The sequence below is a fragment of the Notolepis coatsorum genome, assembly GCF_963971535.1.
Source record: "Notolepis coatsorum genome assembly, chromosome: 11".
NCBI classification, from domain to species: Eukaryota; Metazoa; Chordata; class Actinopteri; order Aulopiformes; family Paralepididae; genus Notolepis; species Notolepis coatsorum.
In genome coordinates this window covers 83,310,870-83,329,409 of record NC_140175.1, presented here as the reverse complement: position 1 = coordinate 83,329,409, position 18,540 = coordinate 83,310,870, and the positions used below count along the sequence as shown (strand labels likewise).

At 43.1% G+C, this 18,540-nt stretch overlaps 1 protein-coding gene across 1 annotated transcript in view; it reads right to left on the bottom strand.

Moving 5' to 3' along the window:
* The window catches only part of LOC311237168 (patatin-like phospholipase domain-containing protein 7), a 147,796-nt gene that overhangs the window by 45,985 nt on the left and 83,271 nt on the right, over positions 1-18,540 (bottom strand). Inside the window, exons 20-24 of the mRNA XM_084324977.1 lie at positions 16,129-16,242; positions 9,759-9,825; positions 8,367-8,516; positions 5,968-6,031; positions 4,997-5,165 (exon numbers count right to left, since the gene is read on the bottom strand). Coding sequence (XP_084181103.1) covers positions 4,997-5,165; positions 5,968-6,031; positions 8,367-8,516; positions 9,759-9,825; positions 16,129-16,242 — 564 coding nt within the window. The remainder of the gene's footprint in view (positions 1-4,996; positions 5,166-5,967; positions 6,032-8,366; positions 8,517-9,758; positions 9,826-16,128; positions 16,243-18,540) is intronic.

Below are 18,540 nucleotides of genomic sequence, written 5' to 3'. Positions count from 1 at the left end.
ATAAACGCCTATCATTGTCTTTAAACACCCCGCCTTTCAGACTCCCATTTCCTCCTCTGCTACAGTAGCTAGTAGCTACGGTGTTAGCTGTTGTTGTGAAGGGCTAGCTAGCTAACAGCTACAAACATTGTACAAACTGCTAACGCTATGGCAAGATGTGTGTAGGCCTATGTAATGTTAATGGCTATGTTTTTAAAGTCGTAATGAAGATTGATTTATATTGTGCGTGCCATTTTTACACAAACTGACTAGCACCTGGCTGGCTGCAGTGCTGCTGCCTGCAGCCAGTGCAGAACACCGGCTCCGCCAAATGATTTTTTTTATTTGCGCGTCATCTGAACCGTACGATACACAGACGCTCCATTACCGGATAAATATATATAATTAGTAAACTGTCGGGGGCATTAAGTGCCCCCCTTAACTGATTTTCGAGGGCATTTTGTCCATTTTCAAGGGCATTATGCCCCAACACCCTGAACCCTGAACACACTAATACCAACACTAGCACTAACTAACACACTAACACCAACTAACACACTAGCACTAACTAACACACTAATACCAACACTAGCACTAACTAACACACTAACACCAACTAACACACTAGCACTAACTAACACACTAATACCAACACTAGCACTAACTAACACACTGACACCAACACTAGCACTAACTAACACACTAATACCAACACTAGCACTAACTAACACACTGACACCAACACTAGCACTAACTAACACTGACACCAACACTAGCACTAACTAACACACTAACACCAACACTAACACACTAACGCACACCAACATTAGTGATGACCACCCGGACTGTATACGCTCCAGAACTGACCAATCACCGCTGATGGCAAAAATTATTGGTCAGGTAACCAGAATGCACGGCGGTGGATGAGGAAATGGATTTTGGAAAGCTTTTTTTTGTGTCGGTTTTACTAAAACATCTCTCAAAGACTCATTTCTGAACGGATTTTTATAGTTTTGTACTACATAAGACTTCAGGCTATGGAACCGCTGTGTTTTCCAGCTCATACCTATATGCTGGAATATTAGAATATGGAATCTTGCAACCATTAAAGAAAAATGTGAGTACACAAGTTCAAGTTCAACTCAAGTTCAGACCTCTGTTACTCTATTTCATTAGCACTAAAAGTGATTTTCCTTTTTTGCATTAGTAAACTCAGAATGTTATCTTTCAAAAGAGACCAGGCTCATGCATGTGCTATAAGTATAAAGTATAGAGCTAAGCTTTGCAAATAAAGTTTGCAGTCCTCAAGTTCAAGTAAAAACAAATTGCCTCCTTCACCAGCACGGTGTAGTACCCAATCTTGGGCTACACAGGCTCACGTTTAATCACCTGTACATTGTATACTACTATTGAACTTTACAGTTACATTTGCACTCTGATTGGATACCAAACGTCTTTTCGTTGTACTGTACTTGTGCTGTATAATGACAATACAATTGAATCTAATCTAATCAAACTCCTCTCATAAAAGATCCAACACTAAAACGATCTATGTAACAAAGCTCAGAGGCTAACCCTGCTGCAACAGCTTCTGATGACAAACCCAGCAAGCCCGGACTCCTGGGTCCACAATGACTTTCTGCTACCTATGTTTAAAATGGGATAGTTCTGGTTGTTTAGAAGCACGACTGATTAACCATAAACTAGGACCCATTTAAGTTCATCCATAGGGGCCGACAGAGGTGCTCACAACAAAGGCTATAGCTGAGTGAGAATCAAGTGAACAGCTTGGAGGCCAACTGCTTTCATAATGATTGATAACGACTAGAATATCACAAATGATCATAATTAAACAAGCTGTGGGCGCCCCAGTGGCGAACCACATAGCACGCTCAGCCGCGACACGGCCGACCCGGGTTCGGGAGTCGAACCCGGGTCGGCCGTGTCGTTATTTGCCGAATGTCTTCCCCCCACTCTGTCTCCCATTCCTCCTCTGTCTCTCTCTACTGGACTGCCCAGTAGCAATAAAGCAATAAAAAAAAACATAACAAAAGCGAAAAAAATTAAACAAGCTGTTTAGGAGTGATTCCCGGGTTTAGTTTATTTTTTAGTTTGTCAGGGACCGTGTACAACATACATTAATCTCAATTAATGAGAGGAGATGCATTTCACCAGATTTAGCTATCAGCTCATTTCCATCTGCGGTCAATCCATTATATCCCAAAGTCATTTCCACAATACAGCGGGTTCATTGGGTTCATTGTGATGCACATACATTGGGATTGTATAACGTGGATAATTTAAAAAGGTGCTATTTTTAAGATAGTTTGGAATGAGGTGGTCGGATGAAACGACTTACTCGGCTCCGTCTAAATATAGCGCCCGGAGACATTTGAGTGTAACAGAGTTAGATATAAGGTTTCAAAGGGTGGGCGACACTGCCATCTGGCAGGATGCGGCCGGTATTGCACTTTGGCGATCTCAAAATCCCTTCCTGTGGCAACATACAGGTCCATGACATTGAATAGAATATTAAAAATGACAAAAAAGGAAATACTATTAAATAACGAGTATGGCGATGGCGATGACGCCCAATAACGAGTATAATCGTTGTTGGCGGGGAATGAGTTAAAATGCGTTTTTCCGAAAATCTCCGTTTACTTTTCCGAAAATGCCGTTTACGTGTGGATGAAAGGCCCAAACGTAGAAGAAAATGTGTTTGGCAAAATATCCGGATTCGTGTGGACATGAACCTAAGAACGCAATTGAATCGAATGGGCCAATTACGGAACGCTGAAATGCAATTTTAGAAAGCAAGACATCTCAGCACCTGGCAAAGCTCTAGTTTGGCAATTGGTGTCAACAACCCTTTCCAACCCCCCACCCACACTACAGATGCAGCCATTAGTTCTCAGTCCACTGGCGCCGTGATTTCTCCCCTTTTCTCCCCTTAGATGCAGTGAAAATACTTATAATTTCACCATTAACATGCAATCTGGTCTAAGTATTCATCTCCCCAGAGACAGAGTGCTGCTCTCCAACCGTATAGCTGTCAGCCTGTCAGGCTGGATGCACTGTAGAGTCCTACTTACTGTACCCTGTAATATCAATGGACTGCATTTATATCCAAAAGTGTATCCAAAGCTGTGAAGGAGATACTCCATGTCTGGTTTGTCTATATTTCACTATTCATGCGTAACAATAATTCAGCACTACAATCATTTCAGACCTTAAAACAGTAACTGTAACATATTATTATTATTCAATTTTTATTTTTTGCTTGGTTTTTTTTTCTTTTTTTTCTATTATTTCATTTTAAATTTATTTGCTATTATTACTGTTGTTGTTATTTTTCTTGTATATGTATGTGGGGACGAGTAGGGATGGATATTAGATGTATACCAGTCCAGGATCTATACTGCTGCTCACCCCTTTGTTTGTGTTTATGTCTCTTGTTTTTTGTATGGGTGATGGGTTAAAAAAGAAAAAAAAGTGTCAAGATTTAAAATATGCGTATGTACATTTGTGTGTGTATGTACGTATGTAAGTATGGATATGTGCAGTTATGTATGTGGGTACACATACTATACCTAAATGTAAAATGACTTTCTTTGACACAATAAAGTATAAAAAAAAAAACAGTAACTGGACATGTCTTGTTTGTCAGGAGTTAATTGACGCAGGTGCTCTTGATTAGTTGATCAACCAAACCTTGATTTAAAATCAGGTGGGTTCATGGTGAGTTTCTTTTTGCATCGTACCTGCCAAGGGATGCAATATCTTTTTTAAAGCCTTTCTGTAGAAGCCAAAACCGACAGGAAGTTGTATCGTTTATGGTATTGTATTTATGTTTTGAATATTAACACTTTCCGTGCCGGAGGTCGGGTGCCCCAGAACCCTGTTGCGTGCCAGCGTCCAATTCAATGATAGAGCTCTCATATTTGCGAACGCATAAACTACATCTTAAATGATGGCTATGTGTATAATCTGGCCGTCGCTTATCAATGACTTGTTTGCAGTCAACATTGTCGAAATGTATTTTTTCTCTTTTCTTTAAATCGGTTCATTTCCGTTTTATACCATTTTGAAAAACTCTTGTTTTTTGAAAGTTTCAGGAAAATATTAAGATTCTGTGATAAACGCCCTTTACTGGAATATTCTGGAATACACAAAAAACGTTGTAATTTTTTCGGACTATTTATGAATCGTTTTAAAATAAACGCTAGATTATCGATAGTATATGTGTACTTATGCACGCTATAGAAGCGGGCTGAAAAATCGATTAGCTCATTTCCTGATCAGCACACACACACAGGGCACACGTTGATATCTCTGTGAAAAAAGCTCTGATTATCCTAAGACTGGTAAAATAGATTCCTTACCTCAGATCAGATGTTCTCCAAAAAGATTATTCCAATTCCTGATCGCCATTCCAAATATCGATCGCGTTTATTGATCCAACGCTGGGTGGTCAAATGTGGAAGCAGGATATTTCCCCCCCATGCGTTTCATTCAATCCATTCCAAAGGGGTGCAGTACCACAGGGAGAGACGATAGGGGTGGTATTTTCCCAATGGAGCTCAGAGAGAGTTTGCAGTGGTAACGTGAGGCTAGATTGATGAAATATGAATTCAAATCGCTAATAAAACAAAAAAACTAGATCTCTCGTCATTGGCACTGAATGGTTGGGCATGAACAAACGAGATATCTCGTCGTTGGCACTCAAAGTGTTAATGGGGGCACACCACTAGGGGCACACCACTTCTTAGTATAATAGGCTATGTAATTAGAGTAATGTTATGCACCTGCTGAGAGAATAAAAATGTCCTACCGGAGCAACAGGGAAGACGCAAACAAAAGGTACAGTAGGCCAGCCTGGTCACAAAAGCACTTTACAACTTGTGCCTCCCATTCACGATTCACTCGCACACCGACGGCGGAAGGCAACCGTGCAAGGTGCCAACCTTCCTCTCACCCCTCTCTCTCTCTGCCACCCACCAACTCTCCCCCCTCTCACCTCTCCAACGGCAGGGTCCTGCTCCCCCAGGCCCACGATGATGATGCAGTCGGCCTGTCGGATGCAGCGCTGGGTCCAGGGGGTCAGGGTGTAGTCGGTCTGGTAAAGGACAATGCGGTGGATGTCCTCCTGCTGGCCCAGCCAACTGGACAGACGGTACTCATGGACACTGGGAAGAGAAAGGGAATGTGGTACTGACTGATTGTACCCACTGCTTAGATTGGAAAGAAAGGTCCGGTATTTCCTGGATCCAGCGCAGATGAATGGCCCTACAGTATTAGCTCTACACATCACACAGCTCTACACATCACACAGCTCTACACATCACACAGCTCTACACATGACACAGCTCTACACGTCACACATCTCTACACGTCACACAGCTCTACACGTCACACAGCTCTACACATCACACAGCTCTACACATCACACAGCTCTACACATCACACAGCTCTACACATCACACAGCTCTAGATATCACACATCTCTACACGTCACACATCTCTACACGTCACACAGCTCTACACATCACACAGCTCTACACATCACACAGCTCTAGATATCACACAGCTCTACACATGACACAGCTCTACACGTCACACAGCTCTACACATCACACAGCTCTAGATATCACACATCTCTACACGTCACACATCTCTACACGTCACACAGCTCTACACATCACACAGCTCTACACATCACACAGCTCTACACATCACACAGCTCTACACATCACACATCTCTACACATCACACATCTCTAGATATCACACATCTCTAGATATCACACAGCTCTACACATCACACAGCTCTACATACTATATCACACATCTCTACACATCACACAGCTCTACATACTATATCACACAGCTCTACACATCACACAGCTCTACATACTATATCACACATCTCTACATATCACAAAGCTCTACAGTACATGTCACACAGCTCTACGAGACGCCACACAGCTACCTGTCCAGTGCAGCAGCTCCGAGGCTCTGTTTGATGGTGTCGCTGGTCAGTAGGAGAGTGGGACCTGTGTGTGAAGGAACAAAGTATTTATATATTAGCATATCATTGAACACAGCAGGGTCAGCCAGAGATTATGAAGCTCTGTGTTGGTGTCGCCAATATGTAATAACATGACCTATTGGGAGTTATGGGGTTTGGGTATATTGGGCATATTGGAGTTAGTGCAATCGGTCGTAACTATTCATACAGAAGCAACGGTTAATGAATTGTATTGAATCCGCCCTTATTAATAATTATAATAATATATATATATTTTTAAAGATAATTTTTTTTGCATTTTATTGCTTTATTGGATAGACAGAGAGGAAGGATGGGAGACGATATGGGGAGGAGACATTCGGCAAATGTCGCCGGGTCCGGGAGTATAACCCGGGACGGCCTCGTTGCACTGAAGTGCGTTAATAATAATATATTTGATTTGTAGGGCGCTTTATAGTTGTGGAGCAAATCTCAAAGCGCTCTTATACACACAATGTATTCCTATGTTTCAGCGTTCGTTTTTCCCTGGTGTAGGCTATTAAATTGACGACGGCCTGCACTGGAAAGAAAAACCTGAGGAGAGGAAGAATAATGTGATTGAAATGGAAACCGCGTCTTAAGGCAGAGGAGAAGGAACGACCCGCGAGGACCGTCTCTGCTCAGCCTGTTCAGTAAACAGATCATACGTTCCAACCACAGCACCTGGAGGCGCGGCGGTTTGTCTTGACGAGCCGTGATGATCGCACTCAAAATCCCATGATCGGCACGTCCCCAGCAGAGAATAGTGTGCGTGCGAAACCTGGAGGAAACGGTACAGGAGGGCTGTATGTGTGGAGGAGTGAGAAGGAGAAGGAGAGTGAGGGCTGTATGTGTGGAGGAGTGAGAAGGAGAAGGAGAGTGAGGGCTGTATGTGTGGAGGAGTGTAGAGTGAGAAGGAGGGCTGTATGTGTGGAGGAGTGTAGAGTGAGAAGGAGGGCTGTATGTGTGGAGGAGTGTAGAGTGAGAAGGAGGGCTGTATGTGTGGAGGAGTGTAGAGTGAGAAGGAGGGCTGTATGTGTGGAGGAGTGTAGAGTGAGAAGGAGGGCTGTATGTGTGGAGGAGTGTAGAGTGAGAAGGAGGGCTGTATGTGTGGAGGAGTGAGAGTGAGAAGGAGGGCTGTATGTGTGGAGGAGTGTAGAGTGAGAAGGAGGGCTGTATGTGTGGAGGAGTGAGAGTGAGAAGGAGGGCTGTATGTGTGGAGGAGTGAGAAGGAGAGTGAGGGCTGTATGTGTGGAGGAGTGTAGAGTGAGAAGGATGGCTGTATGTGTGGAGGAGTGTAGAGTGAGAAGGAGGGCTGTATGTGTGGAGGAGTGTAGAGTGAGAAGGAGAGTGAGGGCTGTATGTGTGGAGGAGTGAGAGTGAGAAGGAGGGCTGTATGTGTGGAGGAGTGTAGAGTGAGAAGGAGGGCTGTATGTGTGGAGGAGTGTAGAGTGAGAAGGAGAGTGAGGGCTGTATGTGTGGAGGAGTGAGAAGGAGAAGGAGGGCTGTATGTGTGGAGGAGTGTAGAGTGAGAAGGAGGGCTGTATGTGTGGAGGAGTGTAGAGTGAGAAGGAGGGCTGTATGTGTGGAGGAGTGTATAGTGAGAAGGAGGGCTGTATGTGTGGAGGAGTGTAGAGTGAGAAGGAGGGCTGTATGTGTGGAGGAGTGTAGAGTGAGAAGGAGGGCTGTATGTGTGGAGGAGTGTAGAGTGAGAAGGAGGGCTGTATGTGTGGAGGAGTGTAGAGTGAGAAGGAGGGCTGTATGTGTGGAGGAGTGTAGAGTGAGAAGGAGGGCTGTATGTGTGGAGGAGTGTAGAGTGAGAGTTGTATGTGTGGATACGTGTAGAGTGAGAGTGAGGGCTGTATGTGTGGAGGAGTGAGAGTGAGAAGGAGGGCTGTATGTGTGGAGGAGGCGTGTAGAGTGCAGTTATCCGATCATTTACATTATTTTACCAGAAGAATCTGTTAAGGTCTGACATAATGAAATCGGTCCAGTCATAGTGTCCTGTGAAAATAATTCCCTCTTATTTAAATTTTGTACGTCCAGTAAAAGTGCTTGCTTTTGCCACTGAAATGGTAACTGTGATTGTTTTGATTGAGCAATAAGCTCAATAAACAGATTACCAAAATTAAAACCAACATTTCTATCATTTATCCGGGACATTGAAATCTTCCCAATCCCAGACATGTGGACCGGACCCAGAGTGAGTGAGTGACTGTGTGAGTAATTTTGTATGTCTGTATACAGTACATGTGTGTGTTCCTGACTGTGTGTGTGTGTGTGTGTTCCTGTGTGTGTTCCTGTGTGTGTTCCTGTGTGTGTGTGTGCGTGTGTGTGTGTACCGATGGCAATGAGCGCGTGCTGCAGCTCCAGGGTGAAGGCGGTTAACGGGACGTCCTCAGACACCGGCAGCACCGCCACGGTGGACAGGTTAGAGGCCTGGTTCCCAGCGTCCCACTTACTGCCCGGGGTGTGGAGGGCCAGGCTGCGGGCTGGGGGACACACACACACACGTTACTCATGCTTTATTTGGTAAACAAATGGTGAATGGACTGCATTTACAGAACAGCTTTTATCCAAATGCCTCACATTCACACACCTATGGATGGATGTTTTTGTATAGTATAGTTAGGATAGCATAGTGACATAGGGCAGAACTGTATATTGTATAGAAAGTGTACATAGGACTCATTGCCTTTCGTATTTTATCTTTATTTTTATCATGTCTATTTTATTTTATTTGTATTCTATTCTTGTATTCTATTATTATTTGTATTTTTTGCATCAAAGCGGGCATGGCCACCTTCATTTCACTATACAGTATGTCTTGTGTATGTATGTATGTGATGAATAAACCTCTTGAATCTTGAATAGAGCCTGTACAACCTGCTCATCGAGAGTGTCTTGCTCAAGGACACTTCGACGCGCTACCCAGGAGGATTCGGAATCTAACAGAGAACCTTTCTATTACCAAACGGCCGCTCTACCTCCTGAGCTCCATTTAAATCCACTTATTAGCACGTAAGGGAGCGGACACACTGATCCATCACAAAACAGAGTTCAAACAGACGGAAGGCATTGCTCTCCCATTGGTTTGTTTTTTATTAGAAGCTACAGCGTGCGTTTGCAGAAACACAACAGCTTTGCTACGGATGGAGGTGACGTATCATCGAGACCAAGTGATCGCCAGCCCTGTCCAACAAATGGCTGCTCATTGAAGAATAATTTAAAACCAACGTAGAGGGACAGACACAACAGATCAGTGGGGCCCAGCCCCAACACTCAGATATTACACAGGTTCAAGGCCCAATCCATGATGCAAACATAAACCAACAAACAAATAATATATTTGACCGTGTTCTAGACACAAGGAATAACACCAGACAGACCTGTATTTGCAATATTTTGGGGGTCTAATACATTTGTTTACATTGGTAATGTTTGTTTAGACTGGAGTAAAACAGGCTTATGTTTTAATTTATGCCGGCGTAACAAAGTTCCAATATAAAAAATTGCATATTTTCCATCTACAACTCAAACTCAAAATGTATGTGAATATAATATGAATATACTTAGATATAATATATTTAGACAAGTCAAAACAAAATAAACCTGTGTAGATGAAGGGTTAAACCGCACTTAAGAATATTGTCCATGTTTGAACAAGATAAGCTGAAACAAATAGGGTAGAGAAGAGGACACACACACAGACCCACACACACACACACACACACCTGTCAGAGGTCCGTTGACTTGCTGAAGTATCTTCTGGCCCAGTAGGTGGATTAACCTGGTCACAACCTGAAATACACACACACACACAACCCATACACACACAACCCACACACACACACACCTCGAGTTGAACTACAGTCTTGAGTGCATAGTAGTATAGACATATTAGCATAGTAGGTAGTAGTATAGGCAAGGCAGATTCCAGGGCTGTGTCCTGAGCCCCCTCCTCTACATTCTGTACTTCTGTATGACAACTATTAAAGAAACTTGAAACTACTCCCTGTACATCCAGGGCTGTGTCCTGAGCCCCCTCATCTACTCCCTGTACACCCAGGGCTGTGTCCTGAGCCCCCTCCTCTACTCCCTGTACACCCAGGGCTGTGTCCTGAGCCCCCTCCTCTACTCCCTGTACACCCAGGGCTGTGTCCTGAGCCCCCTCCTCTACTCCCTGTACACCCAGGGCTGTGTCCTGAGCCCCCTCATCTACTCCCTGTACACCCAGGGCTGTGTCCTGAGCCCCCTCCTCTACTCCCTGTACACCCAGGGCTGTGTCCTGAGCCCCCTCCTCTACTCCCTGTACACCCAGGGCTGTGTCCTGAGCCCCCTCCTCTACTCCCTGTACACCCAGGGCTGTGTCCTGAGCCCCCTCCTCTACTCCCTGTACACCCAGGGCTGTGTCCTGAGCCCCCTCCTCTACTCCCTGTACACCCAGGGATGTGTCCTGAGCCCCCTCCTCTACTCCCTGTGTACACCCAGGGCTGTGTCCTGAGCCCCCTCCTCTACTCCCTGTGTACACCCAGGGCTGTGTCCTGAGCCCCCTCCTCTACTCCCTGTACACCCAGGGCTGTGTCCTGAGCCCCCTCCTCTACTCCCTGTACACCCAGGGCTGTGTCCTGAGCCCCCTCCTCTACTCCCTGTACACCCAGGGATGTGTCCTGAGCCCCCTCCTCTACTCCCTGTGTACACCCAGGGCTGTGTCCTGAGCCCCCTCCTCTACTCCCTGTGTACACCCAGGGCTGTGTCCTGAGCCCCCTCCTCTACTCCCTGTACACCCAGGGCTGTGTCCTGAGCCCCCTCCTCTACTCCCTGTACACCCAGGGCTGTGTCCTGAGCCCCCTCCTCTACTCCCTGTGTACACCCAGGGCTGTGTCCTGAGCCCCCTCCTCTACTATCTGTACACCCACAACCGTGATTATTAAGTTCACAGAAGACAACAGTCCTAGGCTGGTTCTCCAATGACAATGAGATGGCCGACAGGAGAGATCACCAACCTGGCAAAGTGGTGCCAGGAGAACAACCTCTCTCTCACTCAGCATGTATAAGACCAAGGAGCTGGTCATGCACTACAGGAGAGGAGGAGAGAAGCTAGACCCCATAAACATCAACAGGTCAGCAGTGGAGAGTCAACAGTTCCTTGGTGTTCACATCACCGAGAACCTGACCTGAGACGAGTATGCCTCGCATGTGGTGAGGAAGGCACAGCAACGCCTCTTCCACCTCAGATCTTAAGGGCGTTCTTTGAGAGCCACAGCAGAGAGCATCCTGACTGGATGCATCACCGCCTGGTGTGGAAACGGCTCTGCCCTCAATCGCAAAGCGCTACAGAGGATCGTGCGAACAGCCCAGAACATCAGTGGATGTGAGCTTCCCTCCATCCAGGATATATACACAACAGACGGTGTGTCAGCGAGGCCCGCAGGATTAACAAAGACCCCGACCACGCACTGTTTCAGCTGATGGCTCTGGCAAACGATCCCGCAGCCACGGAGCCCGAGACAGCAGGCTCCAGGACAGTTTACCCCCCCAAGCAATCATGAACCAAGAACAGCCTGCTGCCTGCCCACCCACCACTCACACACACCCACACAGACCAAAACAGATGTATACAACGCATAAAACATGAAAACAATCTACATGCATATTTACTGGGGCATGCCCACCCGCATATTGCACACACTACACCCATACAGTGATTACTGTACTATATCTAGAGCTATATTCTACTGTACTATATTTAGATCTATATTCTACTGTACTATATTTAGAGCTATATTATACAGTACTATATTTAGAACTATATTATACAGTACTATATTTAGAGATATATTATACTGTACTATATTTAGAACTATATTATACTGTACTATATTTAGGGCTATATTATACTGTACTATATTTAGAACTATATTATACTGTATTATATTCAGAGTGACTTCAACCTTGTCTCCTGCTGCTACTTTATACTATTTTCATTGCTTGTATTTTTATCCTATTCTTGTTCTTATTGTATGGATGTTGCTGCTGCAGTCGAGGAACCAAGACTAAATAATTTCACTCTTTATGCTGTAAAAACTATATACTGACGTGACAATAAAATCTAAACAAAAGGCAAAGACAACAGAGATGAGTGAATGTGGTGGATGTCTGGGCTCCGTTCCCCATACCTGGTTCAACTAAGTCGATCAAAAGTCCTATTAGCCAACTTAAATTAACCCGATGATTGATGTCAGGCTATCTCGGTTTCTCGAAGGCTGATTCGGTCTCAAACAATCTCGTTAATTCGAACCAGACTTCAGTAATCAGAATAATTGCGCGTGGCCGTTTTACCTGAAAAGGGGGAGGTGTCGATCCCAGAAAACAATGATTTTCTAACGGGAAGATATCGCAGACAAGTTAAATGCATAATCTATAGGCTAATTTTATTACCCCAATCAATCAGATTATATTTCTTTAAATGTACCAGTTGGCAGTAGGCTTAATGGAATGAATAATCGAATGAGATCTTGCTAGCGAAAATTATTAGTTAAACTCTTTCAGAATAAGTAGACAAAAACAAGCCCAAAGAGTATCTAATTGATACGAATTAATAGATACTTATGAGGATATCTGTACTGTATGTGCTTAGGTATCATGTACTATATAAATACATGGTTCCCAAAGTTTTCAAGGCGCGACCCACGAAATAACATGTCAGAGAGGCTTGGAGGCTATACAGTTTCACTATTAATCAGGTTTTAATCTGTTTCGGACATCATCCATACATGCATTGAATTGATTAACCTTTAGTTTATACCAGTGACACCAGTCATGTTAATCACCTTCTTGTTCATCGTCAGATAACACTAACAGTGCTTGAACAGATACATGCATTTTCTCAAATGCATTCATCAAAACATCAAAGGCTTGCAATTGCTCATTCATTTTCTCAAGTTTTGATTGATTGATTGAAAAGTTTATTAACAGATTGCAGAATGGGTACAGTACAGTACAGCTCAATACATACAATTGTTAAGAGGATGCAGACCTGAGAAAGACTTTCGTCTTGTTTCCATCAGGGTCCCCCATTTTCAATTAATCATATGACACACACGACATACAGATAGACAGTACTGCTACATCTATACATTATGACATACCAGATTTTCAAATACAGTACTGTTTGTGATACTAAGAAAATCCGGAAAAAGAGTGTATATACATTTGACATAGAAACTGTGCATTGGGGGAGGTTGGGTAGGTGGGGTGGGGCTGTACATTGGAGGTGGGGGGGGGGGGGGGGTTGGGTAGGGGGGGGGGGGGGACACTGTACATTGGAATACTGATATACATTTGACATAGAAACTGTACATTGGAGGAGGTTGGGTAGGTGGGGTGGGGTTGGGTGGGGCTGTACATTGGAGGTGGGGGGGGGGGGGGTTGGGTACATTGGAATACTGACAAAGCCATGCTTGGTCTTTATTGTACAACTGGGTTAGGACATTTGTAGGGGCCAGTTTTGAATTGCAGTCTCCCGTAGGTGTTCTTTGAGAGTGTTTTTGAAGGTGGGTAGTGATTCACATTCCTTTACAGCTTTGGGTAGGGCGTTCCACATTGTTGTGGCATAATTGCGAAACGTGTTTAGTCCCTTTTTTGAGCCGAATCTGGGTTTTACATGATTTGTGGAGCTCCCTCTGGTGTTGTGATCGTGGAATTCACTGACCTTTGGGAAGTATTTTGACATGTACATGGGTACCTTGGTCGTGTAGTGTATCTTGTAGACCAGGCCCATTGCAAGTTGCTGTACTCTGTCGTCTACTCTAAGCCATCCTAGGTTGGCAAAGTGTGCAGGGGTGAGGTGGGTTCTAGGAGTCAGGTCAAGCAGTAGTCTGACTAGTTTGTTTTGAGAAGTTTGTAATTTGGTTTTTAGTGCCTTTGAGGTGCTTTGGTACCATGAGGTGCAAGCATAGTCGTAGTACCCTTGAATGAGTGTTCCTGCCAGAGTCTTCAGGGTATTCTTGTTTACCAGGGAGGAGATCCGGTACAAGAATCGAGTTTGTTGATTGACTTTTTTTATTACATTGGATGCCATTTTGTCACAGGAAAGATTAGCCTCTAGGATGGAACCCAGGTAGGTAATTTCATCTTTCCTTGTGACAATATTGTCACCCACTGTAACTGAGAAGCCGTCGGTCTTGCTGAGTTTGTTATTTGAACCGAAGAGAATGGACTCTGTTTTGCCCATGTGTAATGATAGTTTGTTGTCGGCGAGCCATATGCAGATTGTCACATCCACGTCATCAAATCCGTCAAACAGTGCATCTCCTCAAACATTTTAATCCCAGTTACAATATCACAATAACGTGTGAGTGACACAATTCAACAATCCACATATTCAGATTCATCGTAATTCATATCCACATCCACGCATGAAGACGCTTTAATTTATGCTTGAATGAAACACAATCCGGGTGCAAATATATCCACAGCAAAGAATATGAAACGAATCAGAGCCAAAGCCTGATATGTTATTCATTAAAAACATTCCGCAGGATTCACATTTGCAATGCGCCGTTATTAAAATAACCACATAGTGTGTATATCGCACCTCGCGAGCGCCGTATATATGACGTGCATTATTTAGAACAAAGTAAATCCATAGGCTGAATATGATTCATTATCAGCATTTTAGGTATATTATTTTACATTTCAAAAGCCCCCTCTATAAAAACAGCACAAAAACATAATTCAGAATGGTAAAATGGGATCTAGACTGTGAGAATTATTTCAGGAAGGGAGCTGGCATTTCTTTGCGAGGGCGTGGCCATGCAGGTTATCCAGCTAACTGAACTAAACCCTGCCCTCGACCAGGTTCAAACTTTTTGATCTGTTGCCATAGTGATTTAGAAAATAGCACGTCGGGGAACCGAAAGGTCTAGTTTAAGTCAAGTTATCCTGAAAATGATCCGGCTAACTAGATATTTTTAATGAATGAAACCTATCGGGCGTTTGGCTCTGATAAGTTTCATATTCTCGGCTGTGGATGTATTTGCACCCGGATTGTGTTTCATTCAAGCATAAATTGAAGCGTCTTCATGCATGAATTGTGGATATGAATTACGACAAATCTGAATATGTGGATTGTTGAATTGTGTCACTCACACATTATTGTGATATTGTAACTGGGATTAAAATGTTTGAGGAGATGCGCTGTTTGACGGATTTGATGACGTGGATGTGACTTGAGAAAATTAATGAGCAATTGCAAGCCTTTGCCGTTTTAATGAATGCATTTGAGAAAATGCATTTATCTGTTCAAGCACTGTTAGTGTTATCTGATGATGAACAAGAAGGTGATTAACATGACTGGTGCCACTGGTATAAACCAAAGGTTAATCAATTCAATGCATGTATGGATGATGTCCGAAACAGATTAAAACCTGATTAATAGTGAAACTGTATAGCCTCCAAGCCTCTCTGACACGTTATTTCGGGGGTCGCGCCTTGAAAACCTTTGGAACCATGTATTTATATAGTACATGATACCTAGCACATACAGTACAGATATCCTCATAAAGTATCTATTAATTCATATCAATTAGATACTCTTTGGGCTTGTTTTTCTCTACTTATTCTGAAAGAGTTTAACTAATAATTTTCGCTAGCAAGATCTCATTCGATTATTCATTCCATTAAGCCTACTGCCAGCAGGCACATTTAAAGAAATATAATCTGATTGATTGGGGTAATGATGAGAGACTTAAAATTAGCCTATAGATTATGCATTTAACTTGTCTGCGAGGTTATTGAGCCGTACTGTATTGTACCCATTCTGCAATCTGTTAATAAAGTTTTCAATCAATCAATGCCATTAGAAACAATTATCCTGAGTATCAAGTCTGGTTCGAATTAACGAGACTGAATCAGCGTTCGAGGAACAGGGAAAGCCTGGATTCAAACATCGGGTTAATTGAATCTGGATAATGGGACTTTTGATCGACTTAGTTGAACCAGGTACGGAGAATAGGGCCCAGGTCTGCACCACATTTATTGATCTTCGTTGACTTGAGTATCTTGCCAAATAAACTCATTAAACATGGTTCATCTGTTCACCTGAGGGAACTTCCTCTTGATGGAGCTGAGTGCCCCTTCTGGTAGCTTGGCCAGCTCAGAGTCTCGTACAGCATGCACCGTGGTCGCCCTGTTCTGATGGGTCAGGGCCTCCACCTAGACGGGAACAAAAACATAAACAAACAAATCACAACCTCCCATTGGTCAAGAGCATTGTCAATATTACCTTATTTTACTTGGGACTTTTGCATTGGAGTGGCTTTCAGGGTTTTTTGGTGCTATAGATACAATCTTTATGTAGACTAATCATTTAAAAATACATCCACAGAGCTTTTAGAAAGATGCAGAATAAAAGTATTGCTTTTCCCCCCAAATAAATTATTAAATTACGAATTTATGATAAAAATAAATTGTTGGCGGGTCCGAAATTTATGTTTTTACAGTTGAGAGGTCCTTGTTTCTCTGCTCGCGCATTACCTTTCTCTGTTTCAACCTAAAGAAAAGCTTTAAACTCATAACTCATAAGATGGTAGAGAAGGGTCACAGTGTTAAAGAAGCAAACTAGCAGAAGGTTGGGCAAAACCAAGGTGACCACATCATCATCAGCCCTACTTTGTCTATTGGTGGATGTCCATTTATTTTTTGCTGCAGTCTAATAAAAACCCCACCACTTCAACATTCACCTTTCTTTCTTTTTAGGCTCCACAGCACAAAGAGCAAGGAGGGTGTGGAAATCACATGCGTTTGTACTGTATGTCTAACTGTGATCACTTGTGCATATCCTATCCTATTTGGCTCAAATACAGGTTTACAGTCAGCCAAGAACCTGCACAATTGCTTTGGATTCAAAATGGGTCAAGGTCAAAATGGTGCAGTATTCATTCAAAAGTGAATCAATTAAATAATTTTTATGAATTAAAACAACTACAGACTGAGGTGAAATTGTTGGTTATTATAGATTTAAACTGACCAATGGAGTGTTTTAAAATTCATTGCAAAAAATTCCACATGTCGGGGTCACAGAAGGCAAAAGCAGATTTTCCTAATTCAGTGCAGACTCTGGCTGCCTACAGATTGACATACACAGGCCTTAAGCATAAGCCAATCACCAGAAAGTGTGATAAGGTCCAGAGTTCCAGTCCAGTAATGAAGTGGTGTAGGGTGAAAGATCATCAATAATGGCTTTGATGGATGGAGGTCAACATGTATGGAGGTCAATATTTTAGCCATTGGGGTGTAGGATACCAAGATGTCAATCAACAACATTTCCGACTGAGGGACGCAAGGTGGGGACGTGAGGTCTGCTCAGACTTCACAATAATTATAATGAGTCTCCTTAGTATACTTCGTATTCTCCTTTACATACGAGTACAGGCCCATGTGTCTGCTGCTGTAGTTTTCCTTAATCATAATAAACGTTATTTATATAGCACATTTACAACAGTTGCGACTGTACCTTCACAGGTGCTTCACAGATACAAACATAGAGCAAAGAAAAAACACATACAATACATAATACTAATATAAAAGTGCAAACACAAACAAGTGCAGGGGTTCAGAAGATAGAAATAAAATAAGAAAAGGGCAATAGAATACAAAAATAAGGCATAAAAGGACTAAAAGTAACAACCTAGGAGGCAGGCTCAGCTCTGGTCAAAGGCCAGGGAGAAGAGAGGCAAAGTAAAATATATTGTTGGTTTCCTGTTGGTTGTCAGTTTGGCCATGGGTAGGTAGGGAATTTATTTTATTTTATTTTTTTATTTTATTCTTTCCCACGGCGACTATGGATAGGGAATTTCTTTATTTAATTAAAATGTTCACAACATGGATGCATGTACTCTGCCAGCATGTTTAATATCCATAATACTAAATGTTTGACTAAGATTTCTATGAAACTTTATTAAAAAAAAATATATATAATTTTTAATAATTTTTTTAAAAAACTCATAAAATATATTGGGTCGCACCTAAATCGGCAGGGTCGGTCGGCAACCGGAAACCAACTATTAATTTTGTTAGGCCTAAGTCTTAAGCTGGGACTCAAGGGTCTGGGCTGACCTGATGTGGAAGGGGAGGCTATTCCACAGTTTAGGGGCGGCAATGGAAAAAGCTTTGTCCCCTCGTGTTTTGAGCCTAGACCTGGGTACATTTAGCAGCAGTTGGTCGGCTGACCTTAGGGCTCTGGATGAAACACAATTGTCATATTTTGGCTACACGACAACAATGGATTTGAAAGGATGAGCTTTTATTAAGAGCAGACTTTCAGCTTTCATTTGAGGGTATCCAAATCAGGTGAATGGTGTAGGAATGACAACAGTTTCTCCATGTCCTCCTCCTCTTTAATAACTCATTGGGGGCCAACAGCAGACAGCGCTGATGGCCCTTCAGCGCCAGTGCTTTATCCAATGTAGGATAGGACTTACTTGTATATGAAATATAATAGCAATAGATCTA